This window comes from Stomoxys calcitrans, chromosome 4 (genome assembly GCF_963082655.1).
Source record: "Stomoxys calcitrans chromosome 4, idStoCalc2.1, whole genome shotgun sequence".
In the NCBI taxonomy this organism is placed as follows: Eukaryota; Metazoa; Arthropoda; class Insecta; order Diptera; family Muscidae; genus Stomoxys; species Stomoxys calcitrans.
The window spans coordinates 32,588,561-32,614,360 of NC_081555.1; the positions used below are offsets into that span (position 1 = coordinate 32,588,561).

General features: G+C 38.8%; 1 protein-coding gene across 2 annotated transcripts; it reads right to left on the bottom strand.

The window, feature by feature from the left end:
- Positions 1 to 340: 340 nt before the first annotated feature.
- On the bottom strand, positions 341 to 24,564 carry LOC106090287 (uncharacterized). 2 transcript variants are annotated; one of them, XM_013256421.2, is made up of 4 exons: positions 23,903 to 24,564; positions 23,478 to 23,576; positions 6,301 to 6,573; positions 341 to 770 (listed from the first exon to the last, which is right to left on the bottom strand). In XM_013256421.2, exons 2-4 carry the CDS (start codon positions 23,547 to 23,549, stop codon positions 657 to 659), a joined length of 459 nt encoding a protein of 152 aa, XP_013111875.1. In that variant the 5' UTR covers positions 23,550 to 23,576; positions 23,903 to 24,564; the 3' UTR covers positions 341 to 656. The 2 variants fall into 2 exon arrangements, with proteins under 2 accessions (XP_013111875.1, XP_013111874.1); XM_013256420.2 differs by having other exon boundaries at positions 342 to 770; positions 23,478 to 24,561.
- Between the last annotated feature and the right edge of the window lie 1,236 nt (positions 24,565 to 25,800).

The following is a 25,800-nucleotide window of genomic DNA, read 5'->3' on the forward strand; positions in this document are numbered from 1 at the left end:
TCCGGCTTCCGCTGCTAAAAGACACCGGCACTTAGTGGAGACACAAAACCGGATATGAACCAACTTAGGGGAGTTGTATGGAAAACAATTAAGGATTTTGTAAGTAGCACGGATTTCCTAACTTAAAATTTTATTTTTCGAGATTACTTTTTAGTTTTCAGAGCGCACAACGAGCCGATTACTGGCTTAGGTGTATGTCCATAGTGGCATGAGGCGGATTAATATCCGAACCCTCTTTTCAACCTAACCTAAACCTTATACTCAACTTAGATACTTACAGGCCTATATGGCTATTTCCGTTTTTCTACCGAATAAAATTTTATCACAATTTCATTTATAAATATAAAATTAATGTGCATTTTTTTTATTAACATTTGACTTAGAACTATGCTTCATAATTCATTTATAAAATAATCACAATTCAACATAATGTCATACATTTGAAGGCATATGTACGTAATCATCGTATGTATGTATGTCCATCTAGGATAGGATACAATAAAATAATCAACAACATTATTTTTTTTATATAAATAGTAACCTACATATTATTATACATAAGAATGTATGTTTGTTTCTCAGTTTTTTGTTTTTTTTTTTTTTTTTTGTAATTACAATTCGTATAAAATTATTTAAAAGTTTAAATGCGATTACAGCTAAGCAATCTGCGGTTGAGTTTGGGTTTGAGTTTGTGCATCGCACTGCCGATAAATGCGATAACACAAATAAGCATCGAATGTGTAGAAACTGAAAGCGAGGAATATGAAGAACTGAAATGAAAGAAGAAAAAAATGTAATGTAATAAAAAATATTTCTAAACCACATCTTTACATTATTTTCTAAATACAAATTGAAAATAAGGGCAAGTGTAAACAAGAAATGATGTTTCTCCAAGGCGAAATACTAAAGCCAGACTATTATGACTGTTGTGCCAGATTTTTCTTCTCAACTAGGTTAGGTTAGTGTTTTTGTACCCACCACCGAAGGGTGGGGGTATGTTCATTTTGTCATTCCGTTTGCAACACATCGAAATATCCTTTTCCGACCCTATAGAGTAAACATATTCTTGATCGTCGTAGAAGTCTAAGACGAACTAGTCATGTCCGTCCGTCCATCTGTCTGTTGAAATCACACTACTTTACTTTACTTTTACTTACTCCACAGGCAGGTTAAGTTCGAAGATGGGCAATATCGGACTATATCTTGATATAACCCCCATATCAATCTTAATGTCTTTTTACTTGTTCCAATTAATGTTTGCAACATCACTGTGCGACGTCATTTCAGCTTTTGCAGTAGTCGTGTCATGCTACTTTTAGCTTATCAGCATGTTTGCAATAAGAATATGACTTGCAATGAGAGCAGTGCGGTAAACCTATTGTAAACAGTTAGGTTAGGTAGCAATCTGCCATCAGACTCACTTAGACGTTTTCGTCCATTGTGATATCACAGGAACAGACGAAGGAAGATGTCTTCTAGTTTCTATAGCTTAACGATAGAAACTTGAAGGCATCTTCCTTCGTCTGTTCCTGTGATATCACAATGGACGAAAACGTCTAAGTGAGTCTGATGGCAGATTGCTGCAGATTGATCTGCCATCAGATTGCTGCAGATTGATCTGCCATCAGGACACCGTGGGGCAGAGATTAGCATGTCCGCCTATGATGCTGAACACCTGGGTTCGAATCCTGACAAGACAATCAGAAAAACATTTTCAGCGGTGGTTCACCCCTACCACTGCTATAGAAACCAGAAGGCATCTTCTTTCGTCTGTTCCTGTGATATCACAATGGACGAAAACGTCTAAGTGAGTCTCATGGCAGATTGCTGCAGATTGATCTGCCATCAGACTCACTTAGACGTTTTCGTCCATTGTGATATCACAGGAACAGACGAAAGAAGATGCCTTCTGGTTTCTATAGCTTAACGATAGAAACTACAATAGAAGGCATCTTCCTTCGTCTGTTCCTTTGATATCACAACGAACGAAAACGTCTAAGTGAGTCTGATGGCAGATTGCTACCAGATCGCTTTACACACGCAGTAGATGTTCTATATAGTCTCACAAATGTTGGCAGCAGTGGTAGGGGTGAACCACCGCTGAAAATGTTTTTCTGATTGTCTTGTCAGGATTCGAACCCAGGTGTTCAGCATCATAGGCGGACATGCTAATCTCTGCCCCACGGTGTCCTTCTAGTCTAGATAGAGGCCACATAATTTTGGAATGCTCACAACCATGATAGGTTTATATGGCGGCTATAACAAAACATGGACCGATATGGCCCATTTATTGGTTGCCCAAAAAGTTATTGCGGATTTTTCATATAGTCGGCGTTGACAAATTTTTTCACAGCTTGTGACTCTGTAATTGCATTCTTTCTTCTATCAGTTATCAGCTGTTACTTTTAGCTTGCTTTAGAAAAAAGTGTAAAAGAAGTATATTTGATTAAAGTTCATTCTAAGTTTTATTAAAAATGCATTTACTTTCTTTTAAAAAATCCGCAATTACTTTTTGGGCAACCCAATACAATCCCAACCAACCTGAAGTATTTTTGCACTAATAAGAAGTATTTTTGATATCCAAATTTCGGATAGGGTACCTAGGGGGGCCGCCCCACCCTTAAACCTACCAAACATATATTTATACCAATCACGACAATATGGGACTCAAATGAAAGGTATTTAGGATAAGAAAACGTCCAAATGTCGGACCAAGTGTTAGGGGGACCACCCCAACCCCTAAATCGGACATATTTACCGACCATCGCAATATGGGACTCAAATGAAAGGTATTTGCGAGTAGAATACGAATCTAATATCCAAAAGTGGGACCACGTTTCTGGGGGTCCACACCCTCCCCAAAACACCCCTCAAACAGGACTTATTTACTGACCATGGGGTTTAAATAAAAGGTATTTAAGTGTAGAATTCGAATCTGATATTTAAATATGGGACCAAGTGTTTGGGAGGCCGCCTCTCCTCAAAAACATCCCTCAAGGGGACAAATTTACGACCATAGCAATATGGGGCTTAAATGAAAGGTCTTTAGGAGTAAAGCACGAATCTGATATCAATATTAGGGAAAAGTATCCACCCCCGCAACACCACCCAAATAGGAAGTATTTGCTGACTATTGCAATATGAGGCTCAAATAAGAGGGTTTTTTTCTGGGGGTCCACCCCCTCCCCAAAACACCCCTCAAACAGGACTTATTTACTGACCATGGCAATATGGGTTTAAATAAAGGGTATTTAAGTGTAGAATTCGAATCTGATATCCAAATATGGGACCAAGTGTTTGAGAGGCCGCCTCTCCTCAAAAACATCCCTCAAGGGGACAAATTTACGATCATAGCAATATGGGGCTCAATTGAAAGGCCTTTGGGAGTAAAGCACGAATCTGATATCAATATTCGGGAAAAGTGTCCATGGGGGTACCCCACCCCCACAACACCACCCAAATGGGAAGTATATGCTGACTATTGTAATATGAGGCTCAATAAGAGGGTTTTTAGAGTAGAACACGAATCCGATATATATTTTCAAGGCCAACTCACTGAGTGGCCGCCAATCCCCCAAGACACCCCCCCAAGCCAGTCATGTTTGCCGACTATGGAAATATGGGGCTCAAATTATAGGTATCACCGATACTTTTCTCACTGTACATTAATGATTTGCATGAATATCTTGAAGGAGGAATTTATATTCAACATCTAAACATAAGACTTCTGTTATACGCGGACGATATAGTAATACTTGCCGATGATATATCAACAATGCAGAGCATGATTTCCAAATTAGAAATGTACTGCAATACCTGGAACCTTAAAGTAAACATGGACAAATCAGAAATGTTGATATTTAGAAATGGAGGACGTCAGAGCCACAACGAAAAATGGACATACGGAGGGCAGCCGATAAAAGTAGTAAATGAGTATAAGTATTTAGGAGTAACATTTACGCCGAAACTAAAATTTACAAAACATATAGAAAAGCGAACAGATGAGTCAAAAACAGCTATAAATGCAACGTGGGATTGCTTACTTCGAAAGAGAGAAATAAAGATAGGAAAGAAGTGGGACGTATATCAAGCTGTCGTTCGATCAATTCAGACATATGCGGCTCAGGTATGGGGCTTTTCTCACTTTGAGGAAGTTGATAATTTGCAACGCTACTTTCTGAAGAAAATACTTAAAATACCAAATTTCACCCCGAATTACGCGTTGATGCTGGAGACATCTGTCGAAAATTGCCATTTATACACAATAAATCTTCATCTACATTACATTTACCAAATAATGTACAAGTACCATGAAAATCGATTGCCAAAAATACTAACAAAATTGCTGTTGCAGGAAGAAGTATTCTGGGTAACGGAGGTCAAAGCACTAGCGGAAAATTTGAACGTCCAATGGCCAAATACTTCCCAGGAACATGAATGGAAAATTTTTAATTCACATATTGTTTATAATAAAAAAATACAATTAATAAATGAAAATCTGAGGAAAAAATCACAAAGCATGTCAAGAATATATAAATTCTTAGATCACACTAGAGGAGAATTTTACTTTACTGATTCTTTTTCCAGCGAGGAAATATCTTGGATATTTAAGGCGCGATGCGGATTAGTCCATTTGAATGCAACGAATTTTTACGCGGAGAATGAAATGAAAAATTGTTCCCTTTGTAATCTGAATGAAGAGGAAACTATACGCCATTTCTTGGGAGTTTGTCCAGTTATGAGAGAGTTCAGAATACGAATCTTTCAAACACCAATATTAACTGAAGAAGATACAATAAACATTTTAAACGGCAGTAATGTAAACCACTGGAGAAAACTTGTCACATATTTAAAATCTGGTTCAAAGTACAGAGAATTCTTAATAAATGAATATAATTTTACGAGAACATGATATTAACTTCTATTTTACGACTGACGGTTTTTTCAAAACCATTGTCAAAGTAACTTGCTTGTTTCTTGTTTGCAAAATTAATTAATTTCAAATGAACTGTAAATATTTATATATATAAACCAAACATTATTAATTTTGTATGAAATTATGGATTAAAATGATAATTGCAAAATAAAGAAACGAATAAAAAAAAAAAAAAAAAAAAAAAAAAAAAAAAAAAAAATTATAGGTATTTGGGAGTAGACCACATATCTGATATCATCATTAGGAACAAACTGTCTAGGGGACGTTCCACCACCATAACAACCCCCAAATAGGACGTATTTGCTCAGCAAGACACTTTGGGTCCTAAAGAGAGTGGAACCAAATATTTATAGTTTTTAGGGCCAATACCCCCAAACCGGACATATTTGCTGACTTTTGCTATAAGGAGTTTAAATGAGATTAGAAAACGAATTTTATATCCAATTTTGAGGCCAATGGGAATATGGGGTCCAAATAAATGATATATAGTTATATGAGAATAGAGCACATTGCTGATATATTTTCCGGGCCAAGTGTTTGGGGGACCACCCCAATCCCCAAAACACCCCTAAATTGGGCACATTTAACGACCATGTCAATGTGGAGCTTACATGAAAGGTATTGGGGGGTAGAGCAAGAATTGATACCCACTTTCGGGACCAATTTTCTGAGGGTCTACCCATTTCCCAAAATACCCCACAAACAGCAATTTTTTTACTGACCATCGCAATATGGGTCTCGAATAAAGGTATCTGGGAGTAGAATACAAAATTGATATCCAAATGTAGGACTATGTATTAAGGGCATCACCCCTCCCCGAAAACACCCCCCAAAGGGTAAACATTTTTCGACCATGCCAATATGTGGCTAAAATGAAAGCTATTTGAGATGATATTTGAGAGAAAACGAATTTGATAACCAATTTCGGGGCCATGTGTTTGGGGGACGCCTCATCGTGTAAACTCCCCTAAACCAATGGAAATAAGGGGTTTAAATAAATGGTATTTGAAAGAAGAGCGCGATGCTGATATTTTTTCAGGGCCAAGTGCCTGGGGGACCACCTCACCCCCGAAAACATCTCTAAATCAGATATCATGAGAATATCGGCCTTATCGGCCACCTTACATCCAAACTTAAATTCGTAGACCAATAAATATCATATGGGATTCAGATAAAGACACTTATATCTATTTTCGTAGCATGGTATTTCACTAGAAGCTCTTTAATTGTCGAAAATAAATATTTCAAGGAAAATTTTGTTCCATATAAAGTAAGAGAAGGCGCAGCGGAGCGGGCCCGGGTCAGCTAGTACTCTTATAAAATCACCCTTTACATCGATTTTTGTGGTATTTTGTTTTACTTACCGTTGCTATTGTATAGGCTATCACGTCCAATGATATACTCACACAGCCCGCAATGAAACAAAGGCAGGCGAGGAGTACATGCATGATAAGTTCATATTTGATGGCATTGAATGTTAAGAATTTACGTTGCCATACTTGGAAGAGGCGAGCCAACATCATACAACCACTGCAAACAAAAGCAAGCATGGCAATTGCACAGTAGAAACTCCCCCGAAAATTGCGCAACTGCACCGAACTGCAGACAATGCACAGGAATCCAAGAAAGCAGCATACCTATATTTAGTATAGTAAGATAGCCATTTTGAGAAGTGTTGATCGGTTGGAAGAGCGACATATGAAAAGATAAGAGAAAGAAAAAGCATGTTACTATAGTGCCTATCAATTAGATATTAAAATAATTAAAAATAAAACAAGATATGGTCCGGTTCGGACCACAATTAAATTATATGTTGGAGACCTGTGTAAAATTTCAGCCAATTCGTATAGGAATTGCGCCCATTGGGGCTCACGAAGTAAAATAGAGAGAACGATTTATATGGGATCTGTATCGGGCTATAGACCGATTCAGAACATAATAAACACGTTTGTTGATGGTCATGAGAGGATCCGTCATACAAAATTTCAGGCATATCGGATAATAATTGCGACCTCTAGTGGTCAAGAAGTCAAGATCCCAGATCGGTTTATATGGCAGCTATATCAGGTTATGAACCAATTTGAACCTTATTTGACACAGTTGTTGAAAGTAAAAATAAAATACGTCATGCAAAATTTCAGCCAAATCGGATAGGAATTGCGCCCTCTAGAAGCTCAAGAAGTCAAATCCCCAGATCTGTTTATATGACAGCTATATCAGGTTATGGACCGATTTCAACCATACTTGGCACAGTTGTTGGATATCATGACGAAATACTTCGTGCAAAAACTCATTCAAATCGGATAAGAATTGTGCCCTCTAGAGGCTCAAGAAGTTAAGACCCAATATCGGTTTATATGGCAGCTATATCAGGTTATGGACCGATTTGAACCATACCTGGCACAGTTGTTGGATATTATAACAAAATACGTCGTGCAAAATTTCATTCTGATAGGATAAGAATTGCGCACGCTAGAGGCTCAAGAAGTTAAGACCCAAGATCGGTTTATATGGCAGCTATATCAGGTTATGGACCGATTTGAACCATACTCGGTACAGTTGTTGGATATCATAAGAAAACATGTCGTGCAAAATTTCATTCCAATCGAAAAAGAATTGCGCACTCTAGAGGCTCAAGAAGTCAAGACCCAAGATCGGTTTATATGGCAGCTATATCAAAACATGGACCGATATGGCCCATTTACAATACCAACCGACCTACACTAATAAGAAGTATTTGTGCAAAATTTCAAGCGGCTAGCTTTACTCCTTCGGAATTTAGTGTGCTTTCGACAGACAGACTGACGGACGGACGGACGGACAGACGGACGGACATGGCTAGATCGACATAAAATTTCACGACGATTTCGACTAGTTACAAACAGAATGACGAAATTGGTATACCCCCCATCCTATGGTGGAGGGTATAAAAAGAATATATTTTTAACAGAACATAGAAATATTTGAGCATGCCCTTCCTCAAATCATTCTCCTTCTGCTATCTATATAAAAATGAATTTGTGTTTGTTTGTTTCGTATGGACTCAAAAACGATTGAACCGATTTGCTTGAAATTTGAATTTGAATGAGCAATAGGCAATATAATTTTTTTTTTGATATCGGAAACGGGGCGGACCCTCCCCCTAACCCCAACAGCACCGTCAAATATCAAAAGTCGACCGATCGGGACAATATTAGACTTAAATGAAAGGTATTCGGGAGTAGAGAACGAATACGATATTAAAAATTGGGTTCAAGTACCTAGGGGGCCGCCCCAAATCCAAAACCACCACAAAAGTACAGCCCAAAATTAAAAGTTGACCGATCGGAACAATATGGGACTCAAATGAAAAGTATTAGGGGGTAGGGCATAAATGCGATAACAAAAATTTGATTCAAGTACCTAGGTGACAGCCTCGAGCCCAAAACTGCCCCAAAAGTACCGCTCAAAATCAAAAATTGACCGATCGGGTGAATATGGAACTCAAATAAAAGGTATTCGGGGTAGAGAACGAATATGATATTAAAAATTGGGGGGCTACCCAAAATAGGTATTTTGGACGATCATACCAATATGAGACTCAAATGAAACGTATTTGGGAATAGATTACGAGTATGACATAAAAAATGAGGTCCAAGTAAGGGGGGCAGCCCCACCCCCCTAAATGTGAGTGAAGATAAATTCCGAAGTTAACTAGTGGAGACACAAACCACTGACTTAACAGTCCTCTGTTACTGCCATTAGCAGACCACTGTTAAGGAACTTTGTAGGCAATTAATTAATTTTAAAAAAAGTATTTGTTCATAAAAATTAAATTTCAAACACACAAAGACCAAAAAAAGATTTAGAAAATAATAAGGTGATCCAACACTAAAATTTAGTTTCCTGAATAACCGCAAGGTGTACTAACAAGATAAAGAAGATTGTAAAATTCATTGATCCACTGTGCACAAATGGAAAATAGTAAGGCGATGAGACCGGCATCAAACGACAGCTAGGGAAGCCTAGTTTCCTATACATAAGCAAACATTTTCCAAATAATCGTCTAACTATCGAATTTTAGGCAAAAACTTGAAAAAATTACCCAAAAAACTGAAAAAGTAAATTTTGCGTGAACCACTGTGCGAAAACGGAAAATAGTAAGGCGATGAGACCGGCATCAAACGACAGCTAGCAAAGCCTAGTTTCTCATACATATGCTCACATTTTCCAAATAATCGTCTAACTATCGAATTTTAGCCAAAAACTTGAAAAAATTACCCAAAAAAATGAAAAAGTAAATTTTGAGTGAACCACTGTGTGAAAACGGAAAATAGTAAGGCAATGAGACCGGCATCAAACGACAGCTAGGGAAGCCTAGTTTCCTATACATATGCAAACATTTTCCAAATAATCGTCCAACTATCGAATTTTAGGCAAAAACTTGAAAAAATTACCCAAAAAACTGAAAAAGTAAATTTTGGGTGAACCACTGTGTAAAAACGAAAAATAGTAAGGCGATGAGACCGGCATCAAACGACAGCTAGGGAAGCCTAGTTTCTCATACATATGGAAACATTTTCCAAATAATCGTCTAACTATCGAATTTTAGGCAAAAACTTGAAAAAATTACCCAAAAACTGAAAAAGTAAATTTTGGGTGAACCACTGTGCACAAATGGAAAATAGTAAGGCGATGAGACCGGCATCAAACGACAGCTAGGGAAGCCTAGTTTCTCATACATATGCAAACATTTTCCAAATAATCGTCTAACTATCGAATTTTAGGCAAAAACTTGAAAAAATTACCCAAAAAACTGAAAAAGTAAATTTTGGGTGAACCACTGTGTAAAAACGGAAAATAGTAAGGCGATGAGACCGGCATCAAACGACAGCTAGGGAAGCCTAGTTTCTCATACATATGCCCCCATTTTCCAAATAATCGTCCACCTATCGAATTTTAGGCAAAAACTTGAAAAAATTACCCAAAAACTGAAAAAGTACATTTTGGGTGAACCACTGTGTAAAAACGGAAAATAGTAAGGCGATGAGACCGGCATCAAACGACAGCTAGGGAAGCCTAGTTTCTCATACATATGCTCACATTTTCCAAATAATCGTCCAACTATCGAATTTTAGGCAAAGACTTGAAAAAATTACCCAAAAATTAAAAAAAGAAATTTTGGGTGAACCACTGTGTGAAAACGGAAAATAGTAAGGCGATGAGACCGGCATCAAACGACAGCTAGCGAAGCCTAGTTTCTCATACATATGCCCACATTTTCCAAATAATCGTCCACCTATCGAATTTTAGCCAAAAACTTGAAAAAATTACCCAAAAAACTGAAAAAGTAAATTTTGGGTGAACCACTGTGCACAAATGGAAAATAGTAAGGCGATGAGACCGGCATCAAACGACAGCTAGGGAAGCCTAGTTTCTCATACATATGCTCACATTTTCCAAATAATCGTCCAACTATCGAATTTTAGGCAAAAACTTGAAAAAATTACCCAAAAAACTGAAAAAGTAAATTTTGGGTGAACCACTGTGTAAAAACGGAAAATAGTAAGGCGATGAGACCGGCATCAAACGACAGCTGGGAAGCCTAGTTTCTGATACATATGCCCACATTTTCCAAATAATCGTCCAACAATCGAATTTTAGGCAAATACTTGAAAAAATTACCCAAAATACTGAAAAAGTAAATTTTGGGTGAACCACTGTGTGAAAACGGAAAATAGTAAGGCGATGAGACCGGCATCAAACGACAGCTAGCAAAGCCTAGTTTCTCATACATATGCTCACATTTTCCAAATAATCGTCTATGTTAGAATATTTGAATTTCATACTTTGTCAATTCAACTGTATTATTGTATTAGAATATAAGTAGTAGTAGGCTTTGAAATATTTTGCTTTTACATTTATTGTTTGTCACCCTTATTTTCTTATGTTCAAATTGGTTCAATAAAAACTTCCATCAACATTGGTTATGAGCCCAGTCACATACGCTTGTGAAAAATAAATTTGGCCTGGAATTGTGTTTTTTTTTGAATTCGTTGTGAAAATTTCTGGAAAAAATATTTGTGTTTTGTAAAGCAAAAAAGGAAAAATCAGAAAAATGTCTGGACATATGGCACAAATTGAAAAACTAAATGGAGAAAATTACGTGGTTTGGAGCGTGCAAATGAAAAGTTTGCTGGTAACGCTGGATTTGTGGGACGCAATAAAGGGCGATAATGCCTTACTATTTTCCGTTTTCACACAGTGGTTCACCCAAAATTTACTTTTTCAGTTTTTTGGGTAATTTTTTCAAGTCTTTGCCTAAAATTCGATAGTTGGACGATTATTTGGAAATGTTTGCATATGTATGAGAAACTAGGCTTCCCTAGCTGTCGTTTGATGCCGGTCTCATCGCCTTACTATTTTCCGTTTTTACACAGTGGTTCACCCAAAATTTACTTTTTCAGTTTTTTGGGTAATTTTTTCAAGTTTTTGCCTAAAATTCGATAGTTAGACGATTATTTGGAAAATGTTTGCATATGTATAGGAAACTAGGCTTCCCTAGCTGTCGTCTGATGCCGGTCTCATCGCCTTACTATTTTCCATTTGTGCACAGTGGTTCACGCAAAATTTACTTTTTCAGTTTTTTGGGTAATTTTTTCAAGTCTTTGCCTAAAATTCGATAGTTAGACGATTATTTGGAAAATGTTTGCATATGTATAGGAAACTAGGCTTCCCTAGCTGTCGTTTGATGCCGGTCTCATCGCCTTACTATTTTCCGTTTTTACACAGTGGTTCACCCAAAATTTACTTTTTCAGTTTTTTGGGTAATTTTTTCAAGTTTTTGCCTAAAATTCGATAGTTGGACGATTATTTGGAAAATGTGAGCATATGTATGAGAAACTAGGCTTCCCTAGCTGTCGTTTGATGCCGGTCTCATCGCCTTACTATTTTCCGTTTTTACACAGTGGTTCACCCAAAATTTACTTTTTCAGTTTTTTGGGTAATTTTTTCAAGTTTTTGCCTAAAATTCGATAGTTGGACGATTATTTGGAAAATGTGAGCATATGTATGAGAAACTAGGCTTCCCTAGCTGTCGTTTGATGCCGGTCTCATCGCCTTACTATTTTCCGTTTTTACACAGTGGTTCACCCAAAATTTACTTTTTCAGTTTTTTGGGTAATTTTTTCAAGTGTTTGCCTAAAATTCGATATTTAGACGATTATTTGGAAAATGTGAGCATATGTATGAGAAACTAGGCTTTGCTAGCTGTCGTTTGATGCCGGTCTCATCGCCTTACTATTTTCCGTTTTCGCACAGTGGTTCACGCAAAATTTACTTTTTCAGTTTTTTGGGTAATTTTTTCAAGTTTTTGGCTAAAATTCGATAGTTAGACGATTATTTGGAAAATGTTTGCATATGTATAGGAAACTAGGCTTCCCTAGCTGTCGTTTGATGCCGGTCTCATCGCCTTACTATTTTCCATTTGTGCACAGTGGTTCACCCAAAATTTACTTTTTCAGTTTTTTGGGTAATTTTTTCAAGTTTTTGCCTAAAATTCGATATTTAGACGATTATTTGGAAAATGTGGGCATATGTATGAGAAACTAGGCTTCGCTAGCTGTCGTTTGATGCCGGTCTCATCGCCTTACTATTTTCCGTTTTCACACAGTGGTTCACCCAAAATTTACTTTTTCAGTTTTTGGGTAATTTTTTCAAGTTTTTGCCTAAAATTCGATAGTTAGACGATTATTTGGAAAATGTTTCCATATGTATGAGAAACTAGGCTTCCCTAGCTGTCGTTTGATGCCGGTCTCATCGCCTTACTATTTTTCGTTTTTACACAGTGGTTCACCCAAAATTTACTTTTTCAGTTTTTTGGGTAATTTTTTCAAGTTTTTGCCTAAAATTCGATAGTTGGACGATTATTTGGAAAATGTTTGCATATGTATAGGAAACTAGGCTTCCCTAGCTGTCGTTTGATGCCGGTCTCATTGCCTTACTATTTTCCGTTTTCACACAGTGGTTCACCCAAAATTTACTTTTTCATTTTTTTGGGTAATTTTTTCAAGTTTTTGGCTAAAATTCGATAGTTAGACGATTATTTGGAAAATGTGAGCATATGTATGAGAAACTAGGCTTTGCTAGCTGTCGTTTGATGCCGGTCTCATCGCCTTACTATTTTCCGTTTTCGCACAGTGGTTCACGCAAAATTTACTTTTTCAGTTTTTTGGGTAATTTTTTCAAGTTTTTGCCTAAAATTCGATAGTTAGACGATTATTTGGAAAATGTTTGCATATGTATAGGAAACTAGGCTTCCCTAGCTGTCGTTTGATGCCGGTCTCATCGCCTTACTATTTTCCATTTGTGCACAGTGGTTCACCCAAAATTTACTTTTTCAGTTTTTTGGGTAATTTTTTCAAGTTTTTGCCTAAAATTCGATAGTTAGACGATTATTTGGAAAATGTTTGCATATGTATAGGAAACTAGGCTTCCCTAGCTGTCGTTTGATGCCGGTCTCATCGCCTTACTATTTTCCGTTTTTACACAGTGGTTCACCCAAAATTTACTTTTTCAGTTTTTTGGGTAATTTTTTCAAGTTTTTGGCTAAAATTCGATAGGTGGACGATTATTTGGAAAATGTGGGCATATGTATGAGAAACTAGGCTTCGCTAGCTGTCGTTTGATGCCGGTCTCATCGCCTTACTATTTTCCGTTTTCACACAGTGGTTCACCCAAAATTTCTTTTTTTAATTTTTGGGTAATTTTTTCAAGTCTTTGCCTAAAATTCGATAGTTGGACGATTATTTGGAAAATGTGAGCATATGTATGAGAAACTAGGCTTCCCTAGCTGTCGTTTGATGCCGGTCTCATCGCCTTACTATTTTCCGTTTTTACACAGTGGTTCACCCAAAATGTACTTTTTCAGTTTTTTGGGTAATTTTTTCAAGTTTTTGCCTAAAATTCGATAGTTAGACGATTATTTGGAAAATGTTTGCATATGTATAGGAAACTAGGCTTCCCTAGCTGTCGTTTGATGCCGGTCTCATCGCCTTACTATTTTCCGTTTTTACACAGTGGTTCACCCAAAATTTACTTTTTCAGTTTTTTGGGTAATTTTTTCAAGTTTTTGCCTAAAATTCGATAGTTAGACGATTATTTGGAAAATGTTTGCATATGTATAGGAAACTAGGCTTCCCTAGCTGTCGTTTGATGCCGGTCTCATCGCCTTACTATTTTCCATTTGTGCACAGTGGTTCACCCAAAATTTACTTTTTCAGTTTTTTGGGTAATTTTTTCAAGTCTTTGCCTAAAATTCGATAGTTGGACGATTATTTGGAAAATGTGAGCATATGTATGAGAAACTAGGCTTCCCTAGCTGTCGTTTGATGCCGGTCTCATCGCCTTACTATTTTCCGTTTTTACACAGTGGTTCACCCAAAATTTACTTTTTCAGTTTTTTGGGTAATTTTTTCAAGTTTTTGCCTAAAATTCGATAGTTAGACGATTATTTGGAAAATGTTTGCATATGTATGAGAAACTAGGCTTCCCTAGCTGTCGTTTGATGCCGGTCTCATCGCCTTACTATTTTCCGTTTTTACACAGTGGTTCACCCAAAATTTACTTTTTCAGTTTTTTGGGTAATTTTTTCAAGTTTTTGCCTAAAATTCGATAGTTAGACGATTATTTGGAAAATGTTTGCATATGTATAGGAAACTAGGCTTCCCTAGCTGTCGTTTGATGCCGGTCTCATCGCCTTACTATTTTCCGTTTTTACACAGTGGTTCACCCAAAATTTACTTTTTCAGTTTTTTGGGTAATTTTTTCAAGTTTTTGCCTAAAATTCGATAGTTAGACGATTATTTGGAAAATGTTTGCATATGTATAGGAAACTAGGCTTCCCTAGCTGTCGTTTGATGCCGGTCTCATCGCCTTACTATTTTCCGTTTTTACACAGTGGTTCACCCAAAATTTACTTTTTCAGTTTTTTGGGTAATTTTTTCAAGTTTTTGCCTAAAATTCGATAGTTAGACGATTATTTGGAAAATGTTTGCATATGTATAGGAAACTAGGCTTCCCTAGCTGTCGTTTGATGCCGGTCTCATCGTCTTACTATTTTCCGTTTTCGCACAGTGGTTCACCCAAAATTTACTTTTTCAGTTTTTTGGGTAATTTTTTCAAGTTTTTGCCTAAAATTCGATAGTTGAACGATTATTTGGAAAATGTGGGCATATGTATGAGAAACTAGGCTTCCCTAGCTATCGTTTGATGCCGGTCTCATCGCCTTACTATTTTCCGTTTTCGCACAGTGGTTCACGCAAAATTTACTTTTTCAGTTTTTTGGGTAATTTTTTCAAGTTTTTGCCTAAAATTTGATAGTTGGACGATTATTTGGAAAATGTGAGCATATGTATGAGAAACTAGGCTTCCCTAGCTGTCGTTTGATGTCGGTCTCGTCGCCTTCCTATTTTCCATTTGTGCACAGTGGATCAATGAATTTTACAATTTTCTTTATCTTGTTAGTACACCTTGCCGTTATCGAGGGAACTAAATTATAATGTTGGATCACCTTATTATTTTCTAGATCTTTTTTTGGTTTTTTGTGTGTTTGAAATTTAATTTTTATGAACAAATACTTTATTTAAATTAATTAATTGCCTACAAAGTTCCTTAACAGTGTTCTGCTAATGGCAGTAACAGAGAACTGTTAAGTCAGTGGTTTGTGTCTCCACTAGTTAAATTCGGAATTTATCTTCACACACATCCCCCCTAATCCCACCACAAAATGAGAATATAAGCCGATCAAGGCTATATGGGGTTTAAACGAAAGGCACTTGGGAGTAGATAACGAATATGAAATTAAAATTTGTGTTGAAGCATTTATGCGGCCTTCTACCATTAAAACCACCCCAAATTGGATAACTGGCCGAATATGACAATGTGGGATCGAGTGATAGATATTTTAAGGTTGAGTGCGAACGTAACATTTAAATTTGTGCGCAAGTGCTAGGAGAGGGTGGTGCACAACCCCGGCCTCATAAATGGTACTGGGGAATTATAAAGGGTGATTTTTTAGCTATTTTCTTTTTGGAAACACGTTTCGTGTTTTGTTTCACTGTCAAACATCTTCAGTTTGGTCTGTAATTTAATCATGAATCGTTTTACAAACGAACAAAGCTTGCAAATTATTGAATTTTATTATCAAAATGCGCGCTCCGTAAAGAAAGTTATCGCGCGCTTCTTCCATTTTACGACCAAGCTCATTTTTGGCTCAATGGGAACGTAAATAAGCAGAATTGTCGATTAATGAGTTAAGATCAGCCAGAAGCATTCCAAGAGCTACCAATGCATCGAGAATAAGTCACAGTTTGGTGGGGTTTATTTATTGGAGGCCCCCGTAGCGCAGAGCTTAGCAAGGCCGTCAATGACGCTGAACGCCTGGGTTCGAACCTGGCGAAACCATCAGAAAAAAAATTTTCAGCGGTGTTTTTCCCTTCAGCGGTGTTTTTCCCTTCCCTCCTTGCATTTGTGAGGTACTCATTGATATGTGAGAAGTTTGTCCCTGTTCCTTAGTGGAATGTCCATGGGCAAAATTTGCAAAATTTCCATTTTTGGTGCGGTTTATGGGCTGGTGGCATGATTGGACTGAACTTCTTCAAAGATGATGCGAACCGTAACGTAACTGTGAATGGTGAGCGCTACCGTGAGATGATATTAAATTTTTTTATGCCCAAAATGCACGAGCTTTACTTGCATGACATGTGGTTTCAACAAGACGGTGCCACATGCCACACAGCACGCGTGAGAATAGACTTATTGTGAGGCGCGTTTGGTGAACATTTTATTTCACGTTCGGGACCGGTCAATTGGCCTCCTAGAGCGTACGATGTAACGCCTCTATACTATTTTTTGTGGGGCTATGTTAAAGCTCATGTCTATACAGACAACCCCATTTCAATTGACGCATTGGAAGACAGCATTGAAGCATTTATTCGTTAGATACCGGCCGAAATGATGGAAAGAGTATGCCAAAATTGGACTAAGCGGATGGGTCATTTGAGGCGCAGTCACGGTCAACATTTGCATGAAATAATCTTCAAACATTAAGTAATATGGACCGTTCTATCGACTCAAATAAAGATTTCATGCATTTTTGCTGAATTTTATGTGTGTGTGTGTGTGTTTTTTTTAACCTTCCTATAGCTCTAAAAAAATCACACTTTATATGGTGTGGTGGTCTGGTGGACTTATACTCAGCGTATGGTGGTCGTGGCTAGGCAAGTATCTACGACCACTGACGCCTCCAAATGAAAATCGAAGTACAACTACCTTTGTAAATCGCAAAATACAAAGCATATCATGGCAGCCATATCTCAGTGAACTGTAGAACAGACGAGCTTGCGGGTGGGGAATCCACAACCTCGCCTCTAGCGACATACAAGCTCATTTTTATACCCTCCACCATAGGATGGGAGTATACTAATTTCGTTATTCTGTCTGTAACACCTCGAAATATGCGATTTAAAATGTCTTGATCGTCATGACATTTTAAGTCGATCTATCCATGTCCGCCCATCTGTCGGTCGAAAGCACGCAAACTTTCGAGGGAGTAAAGTTAGGCGCTTAAAATTTCGCACAAAATACTTCTTATTAGTGTAGGTCGGTTGGGATTATAAATGGGCCTAATCGGTCTATAAACCGATCTTGGGTCTTGAGTTCTTAAGCCTCTAAAGGGCGCAATTCTTATCCGATTTAGCTGAAGAGCTAAATCGGAGTGTTATCTGTTAACACTTCCAACAACTGCGCCAAATATGGGTCAAATCGGCTCATAACCTGATATAGCTGCCATATAAACCGATCATGAATCTTGACTTTTTGAGCCACTATGAGGCGTAATTCTTATCTGATTTGGCTGAAATTTGGTATGACGTGTTTTGATATTACTTCCACCAACTGTGCCAAATATGGTGGTCTTTGCACCACTTCCAACAATTGTGCCAAATATGGTTCAAATCGGTTCTAGAGAGCGCAATTCTTATCCCATTTGACTGAAATTTTGCACATATCGTTGAGGTATGACTTCCAATAACTGTGCCAAGTATGGTCTAAATCGGTTGATAACCGATTTAGACCATATAAACCGCCATATAAACCGGTCTTCGGATTAGAATTCTTAAGCTTCTAGAATGCGCAATTATTGTCCAATTTGGTTAAACTTTTGCATATGTCGTTTTGGTATGATTCCAATAACTGAGCCAAGTATGGTCTTAATCGGTTGATAACCTGATATAGCTGCCATATAAACCAATCTCCCAATTTGATACTCTAAGCCCCTGGAGGGCGTAATTTTTACTCGACTTGCCTGAAATTGGAGATGGTATTTTTCTATGACTTCTAACAGTCATGGCAAGCTCATATATATTTGAAAAAGTTATTCAAAGAACTTGACAACTACGATCCATGGTGGAGGGCATATAAGATTCGGCCCGGCCGAACTTAGCGCTCTTTTACTTGTTTGGGAAGTTAGAACGTTCCAAGATCATGTGGCCAACCTAAACATTGAAAGTTCGGATGCTTCGTTACCTTGAATTGTTGATAGACTGCAGGTGGCAATGTAGTGAAACTAACTAAACCAAGACAGATAAATCATTTAACCGAATTTCACTGAATACTTATGAGTAGAATAATGGGCCCGTTTGCGTATTTTTCCAGTAAAAATTTTCAACCACAGACTTACTCTCTTTTGTCATTTATAAAACAGCTGTTCGAGCTTCAAATTTCTGTTGGGAAAAAATCTCCAATAGAAATTTGAGAGCTCTCAATTAACAAATTATCAAAGTTTGCTCACTCTCACGCACTTTTCCGCTCTTTTCTGCTGACAATTAAAGTATGCGAACGACTTCCGGTAAGAACTAGTGCAAATTTGCACAAATTTTTGAATTCTCGAACACACATAATGCAACAATTGTCAACATTCCTCGCCTTTATCCTATGGACAAGGGTGTCATAGTGAATGTGTAATCACTCCTTAGTCATAAGGTATATTGAAGGGATTGTTGTCTGACCATGTGTTTATGACATTAGAATACAAAAAAATGACTTCATTCATTTCGATAACACATGGTAAGTTTTCTAGAGAATGGCATTCACTTTCGCAAAATCCTGTTTATGACATCATGATGTGTTGAGGACAAATTTACTTAGAAAATTCCAAGAATTAAGGGGAAACATTTTAAATAACAAACGGTGGAAAAGTAAAAAATGAAAAAGCTGTTTAATATTTGGTAGTTAAAGGTTTGGCACTCCTGTAGCGGAAGTGGCAGCGTACTTGACATACCAGTGCGGATGAGTAGAGTTCAATACCGCAATAAAAACAATGGTGTCACTCACATTGGGCTGAATTTGTTCAACTAAGGTTAGGTTAGGTTGAAAAGAGGGTGCAGATATTAATCCGCCCCATGCCACTATGGACATACACCCAACCCAGTAATCGGCTTGTTGCGCTCTAAAAACTATAAAGTAACCTCTAAAAAGAAAATTTTAAGTTAGGTATTCCGTGCTACTTACAAAATCCAAAACCCTTCATGCAACATCTTAGCGAAATAAGATAACAAATGTGTCTTCCAGTGGCCACGAAATCGAGTCGAAGGTTCATTATATATAATCCCCAACGACTAACGCACAGAACATGTTTGTCCTAATTTTTAAAATTCGAACCAAAGATTAACAAATTTAATATAAAGGTGATAAATTTTGAAACTTTTTAGGAAAAATCTCCTTTGACCCCTAGTAAATCCATATATCTGTATGAACTGAAGTTCTTGAAAAAAACCGATAAACCTCAAAAAAAGTTATACCGTCTTTCGCTTCCACTGCCCTTTAGATAAAGTATAAAACTCGTCGTTATAATGTCCCCCATACTATGGCAGTGGGTATAATGAAGCCAACGCCCAAGACAAGTGAGTAGGAAAACAGGCGGACCGGAAAAAATTCCCATCGTTGAGAGTAAAATTGCAAATTTTGCCCATTAACATTCGACTAAGGAACAGGAGCAAACTTCTCACATTTCAATAAGTGCAGTCCGATTTAAGTATAAGCTCAATGATAAGGGGCCTCCTTTTTAATCCGAACGACGTGCCGCAGTGTGACATCTCTTTGGAGAGAAGTTTTACATGACATAGTACCTCACAAATGTTGCCAGCATTAGGAGGGGAAAACTACCGCTGAAAATTTTTTTCTGATGGTCTCGCCAGGATTCGAACCCAGGCGTTCAGCGTCATAGGCGGACATGCCAACCTCTGTGCTACGGGGTTTCCATGATTGATTCATGGAATTCATGTCTATACAGAATTCCAAAATGACAAGAAGACTACCCATGTCCGCCACTTCAGATCTCTACATAACTTTACATAGACAAGAGGACTTAGTCCCTGGAGGGATAGAGATGTTAACCCATTATCCGATATCTTCTTCGCGGAATTGCGGAGTAGTGACATAAAAGGTGCTCTACCGTATCAACTTCTCCTCGTCTGACTCACCCTGTGTTCAGCGCAATGTCAAGGATCTGAAGTTGCAGAAACCATTTGGGACTTCTATCAGCAGTCCAATGTCATGCTTCCTCAGCACCAGTATAAGCGACGTCCACCGCAAATTACTCGGTCACAGGGCTTTGCAAACTTTACAACCCACAGCACAAGCCCACCGTCTACCCCAGCAAAGAGTTCCTACAGGAAATGGCTTACTGATTCCGTAGCATAATATGAGCTAATAAGCGATCCATTCCTGGTTAGTTCGTCAGCCGCTTTATTTTCTACCACCTCTTGATCCCAGCAGAATCTGACAGCGTTTCACATGGCTTGAAGAAGCTCCTTGCATCCTCTACCCAGTCTCAATCCGACATGACCCGAGGTCAGAACCTTTAACGCCGCCTGACGGTAATCGTAGAGGGCGTCTACCCCAGCAAGAAGTTTCTACAGGGCATGGCTCACTGATTCCGTAGCATGATAAGCGCGAATAAGCTCGCTAATTCGTAGGTCGCTTTGTTTACCACCACTCCTTGATGGCCCGGGACCCAGCAAAGCCTGACAGCCATTCACATGGTTCCCTGTCTCAAACTCACATGACCCGACGCCAGAGCTTTTAGCGCCGCCTGACGGTCATCGTAGAACGCGTCCACCTCAACAAGAAGCTCCTACAGGTGAGGGCTCAATGATTCTGTAGCATGATAAGCGCTAATAAGCGATTCAGTCCTGGTCAGCTCATCGGCCGCTTTATTTCCCACTACACTTTAAAGGCCTGGAACCCAATAGAGACTGACAGCGTTTCACAGAGCTTTAAGAAGCTTCTTGCATCTTCTATCCAGTCTCAGCCTCATTTGACCCAACGCCAGAGCCTTCAGCGCAGGCTGATGGTCAACGTAGAAGGCATCTTCCACCAAGAAGCTCCTACTGGGGAGAATTCTTTGATTCTGTAGCATGATATGCGCTAATAAGCAATCCATTTCTGGTCAGCGCGTCGGCCGCTTTGTTTTCCACCTACCTTTTTGGTCTAGGACCAAGTAGAGCTTGACAGCCTTTCACATGGTTCGAAGAATATCCTAGCATCTTCTACCCAGTGTCAACCTCAGATGACCCGATGTCAGAGCCTTCAACGCCGCCTGACGGTAATCGTAAAAGGCGTCTACCCTAGCAGGAAGCTCCTATAAGGGAGAGTTCACTGATTCCGTAGCATGATATGCGCTAATAAGCGATCTATTCCTGATCAGCAGCTTTGTTTTCCACCACACCGTCGGCAGCTTTGTTTTCCACCACAGCTTAAACGCCTGGACCCATCAGAGTCTCATCCAGGGAAGGGCTGGGTACCCCATATATCGTAACAATATTTGGGTTGATTGGCCGCCGCATCCGCATCCGCATCCGCATCCGCATCGACTTCGTCTTCATCGCCTTCAGGGCGGCGAAGTTCTTCGCCTGAAAGAATCTGATTCAAATTATACAAAAGGTCCCGGGAAGGGCAGTATACCCCCAGTCCAGATTTCCTCTCTGCGGAAAACGACTTCCACCCCATCAACAAAAAAGATCCCCTGGTATGTAATCAGTCGCGCCGAATATTACATGCTGCCATGTCGCATCCCCATCCTCCAGCAGAATAGAAGAGTGACTAAAGCAGTGATGGGCGAATACCCACAAACTATAGCACATTGCTTTGTTCGTACAGAAGAGCAGCACATATGCTTATAAGCCCATGGGCTTAGAAACCGTGTACTTAGGTGTTGGTGTGCTCACCACTGGCCTACAGATTCAAAGGCCATAGATTGAAAATATCATTCAGCACTTCCTGTTTCCTCCAGAGATTAGCACTACAGCGGTACACTGTATCTTCTCGGCCATCCTGCGCTGGGCACCGTTGTCCAAGGCCATCTATGAGATAAAAATTGGCCGAACAAACGCCGTAAACTTCCAGTGTGCCATCTCTGCCCTCGATACCACCGTAGCCCAGAGGTTACATTGTCGACCAATAATTCAGAAAGCCTGGGTTCGAATCCTAGCGAGAACATCATAAACAAAAAATTTCAGCGCGGGTTATCTCTTCCTAATGCTGGCGACACTTGTGAAAACTTCTCCCAAAAGAGGCGTCGCACTGCGGCACGACGTTCATACTCGGCTATAAAGGGAGGCCCCTTACCATTGAGCTTAAACTTGAATCGAGCAGACCTCATTGATATGTGAGAAGTTTACCACTGTTCCTTAAAGAAATGTTTATGGGTAAATTTGCATCCCCGGCCTAAGCTCGTAACTTCTTCCTATCGAGTTGAGACAGGAGTATAGCGCCATCGGACCCCTCGACCAAACACACTTTCCTCGACGTTCTTTCTTCTTCTTGTGAAGAATCGCTCCAGAAAGACTGAGCTTGTAGAATTTTCTCCTTCTTGAGAAAAGTAGCAGCTTAGAATTTTTAGGGTTTATGCAAAACCTGTTGGATCTCGGTCATCCAGACAACCTTCTCAACGCCCCCTGGGCTAGGTCCATAATAGTAGAGAGGATACAGCCACAGGCTTCTAAATAGAATACAATTATGCCCTTCAACTAAATTTGTTTTATTTTAATTTTTAGCAGAATCCATGGTGGTGGGTTCTGAAGATTCCCTCCGGCAGAACTTTGCACGCTTTTACTTGTTTAACATAGACTACATTTTAATTAATAAAAACACAATATCCATTTAACGACTTTCTGTCTTTCTTTGTTTCATTTCATAAATCACTACGTAGCACCTATAAGTACACACGCACACACACCCACATTCCTTGCCATGGGATTGGAATTCAATTTAGGCGCCATTGAGTAGGAACAAAAAACACTTTTGAATCATCAGATATGAAAACATGCAAACATTCATAGAGCAAATGACCGGACAAGTGATGCATGCTTCTTGTGAAGTGTGTGAGTGATGGACTCATCTTTTTTTCTGATGAATAATGGGATAAATGGGCTACTTATACATTATCCCCATCATAAAATCTTGTTGCCCTTACATTGCTCACAGCCGATAGATATGTACTTACCATGCAACAGATTTTCAAAATGCCGGAAATGGATTTCAAATATGTGCCATCGTATGCCAAAGGGGCAGACATGGTTGCAGACACGGCTATTCGCGACTTCTGATTATCAAAGTTTGGATTGAAATAGAAAAGGCGTAAAGGGTTGGTTAAAGAAAACAGAGCAATAAGCAATGAACAAACGAACGAACGACCGACCGACTGATTGAAAAAGAAAGAAAACGAACTTCACGAATATAACAGTATCTCCAGTTGTATTATGTTGTGACACATCACGTTTTGCTTGACCGTTTCACATAATGAAATGTGCACAATTTGATTATTGACATTTATTGGTTTGGCTTATGTGTAGGACAGCATTCAGATTTAATTCTTTTCACTTTAATTTGCACACTTATTCTCATATATGTCAACTAAATCACTCTCACCTTATTCTAGGTGTTTGTATGTTTTTATCTGCAGCTTTTCTGTTGTTCTAATTATCTCAGATTCGCATTCGCATTTCTTTTTTTTTTGGTTGCTTCCACTTGTTAGGTTTGTTTTGAACTGAACAACATTTCTCCACCACTTGTGCGCTGCGAGTGTGTGGAGAATTAACGAGAGCCACTTAAGTGTTGGGAGAGAATACGAGAGAGAGAGAGGGAGCCTTAAAAAGATACGTTGCGTACATTCTTGCGTGCCAATATAAATGGGAGTAAATGTGAATGTTGAGTAAACATTCTATTTGATGGAGCCCCATATCTGCTGTTTGGGGGGCCATTAGGCTGTTGCGTTCAGCGAGCGAGCTAGCAAGTGTAGTGTTTTTTTTTTGTTATTGCTTTTGGTAGGTCACCACCACCAAATCGAAATTGGAAGCTTAAGCCAAGCCCGCATATTTAGCAGCACCACAACATATCGCGCGCGCAAATGACGATTACTGGAAGTGGTGCCCATCTTTTTTGTTGTACTTTCCATATGGTCATCATATCGGGCTGCATTGCTCCCCTCCGACAGCCACCCAGTCAGTTACTATATGTGGAATTATTGTTTTGTGTGGTTTTGATTTATACTCATTTCATTGCGTTTTGTTCTTGCACGTCCGTCGGCATAGTTTGATTTTATTTTTTTAATGCTTTGTTATGCGATAATAATTTTTTTTAATTATAAAATAATTTAACAACCCATGACTGCTGGTAAACTTAATCACTACCGACTGCAACACTGATTTGCGGTTAATGGGTGAAAATAAAAGGAGAGGACAGACAGAAAACTTAAAAACAAAACTCAACATTTAATAACAGTGTGTGGTGTGCTTTTGTGGATTGGGGAGAAGAAGAAAGAGTCATGGGGGGGTGCCCTAAAGAGCGTACATACACCAATGTATTGTGGGGATATTTAAAATAAGCGCCGAACCTCTAAAGTCTTAATAAGGTCGAAAGTACTGGCTCTGCTTAACCTTTAGCTTCCCTGTGTACCTACACACAGGGAAAAAAATTGTTCTTGATATGCCGCAATGGGAGAAATCGTTACAAAAACTTCAAAGCAAAAGAGGAAGAAGCAATGAAATGGCCAAATAGAGAGAATGAGGTGTATAAAGGAGGGAGTATGGTGGATTAAAAAGGAAAATGTGGTGGTGAGTTAAAATAAACTACTTTCGCATAAAGTTGAACTTCATATAGCACTAAAGACATTTTTATTTGTTATACCTATAGCATGGGGGTATACTAATATACATAGACCCCATAAAAAAAAGTCATTGTTCAAATGTGTATAACAAAATATTGGTCTTTTTAGCAGCTATATCTAAAAGTAAACTGATCTGAAGCATATACGACACTGATGTCGAAAAGCCTAGCATAAGTCAATTTGTCAAATTTCAGTGAAATCGGATTATAAATGCGCCTTTATTGGGGAGGCCACCGTAGCGCAGAGGTTGGCATGTCCGCCTATGACGCTGAACGCCTGGGTTCGAATCCTGGCGAGACCATCAGAAAAAATTTTTAGCGGTGATTTTCCCCTCCTGGCAACATTTGTGAGGTAAAACTTCTCTTCAAACAGGTGGGGCACTGCGGCACCCCGTTCGGACTCGGCTATAAAAAGGAGGCCCCTTATCATTGAGCTTAAACTTGAATCGGACTGCACTCATTAATATGTGAGAAGTTTGCCCCTGTTCCTTAGTGGAATGTTCATGGGCAAAATTTGCAATTTGCATTTTAGGCAAAACCACAGATTCCAGTATCCCTGGAATGTGCAGGGTAGTTCCTAGTCTCGCAAGCTCGTCTGCTTTAGAATTCCCTGGGATATCTCAGTGGCTCGGGACCCAGAACAGGTGAAATTTGAACTGTTC

Bases quoted from the DNA above. Each gene is read 5' to 3' on its own strand.
- LOC106090287 (XM_013256421.2), bottom strand. From the start codon at position 23,549: ATGTCTGCCCCTTTGGCATACGATGGCACATATTTGAAATCCATTTCC. The intron at 6,574-23,477 runs GTAAGTACATAT...TACTAAATATAG, and splicing joins TTTTGAAAATCTGTTGCATG to GTATGCTGCTTTCTTGGATT. The intron at 771-6,300 runs GTAAGTAAAACA...CTTTCATTTCAG, and splicing joins TAGCCTATACAATAGCAACG to TTCTTCATATTCCTCGCTTT.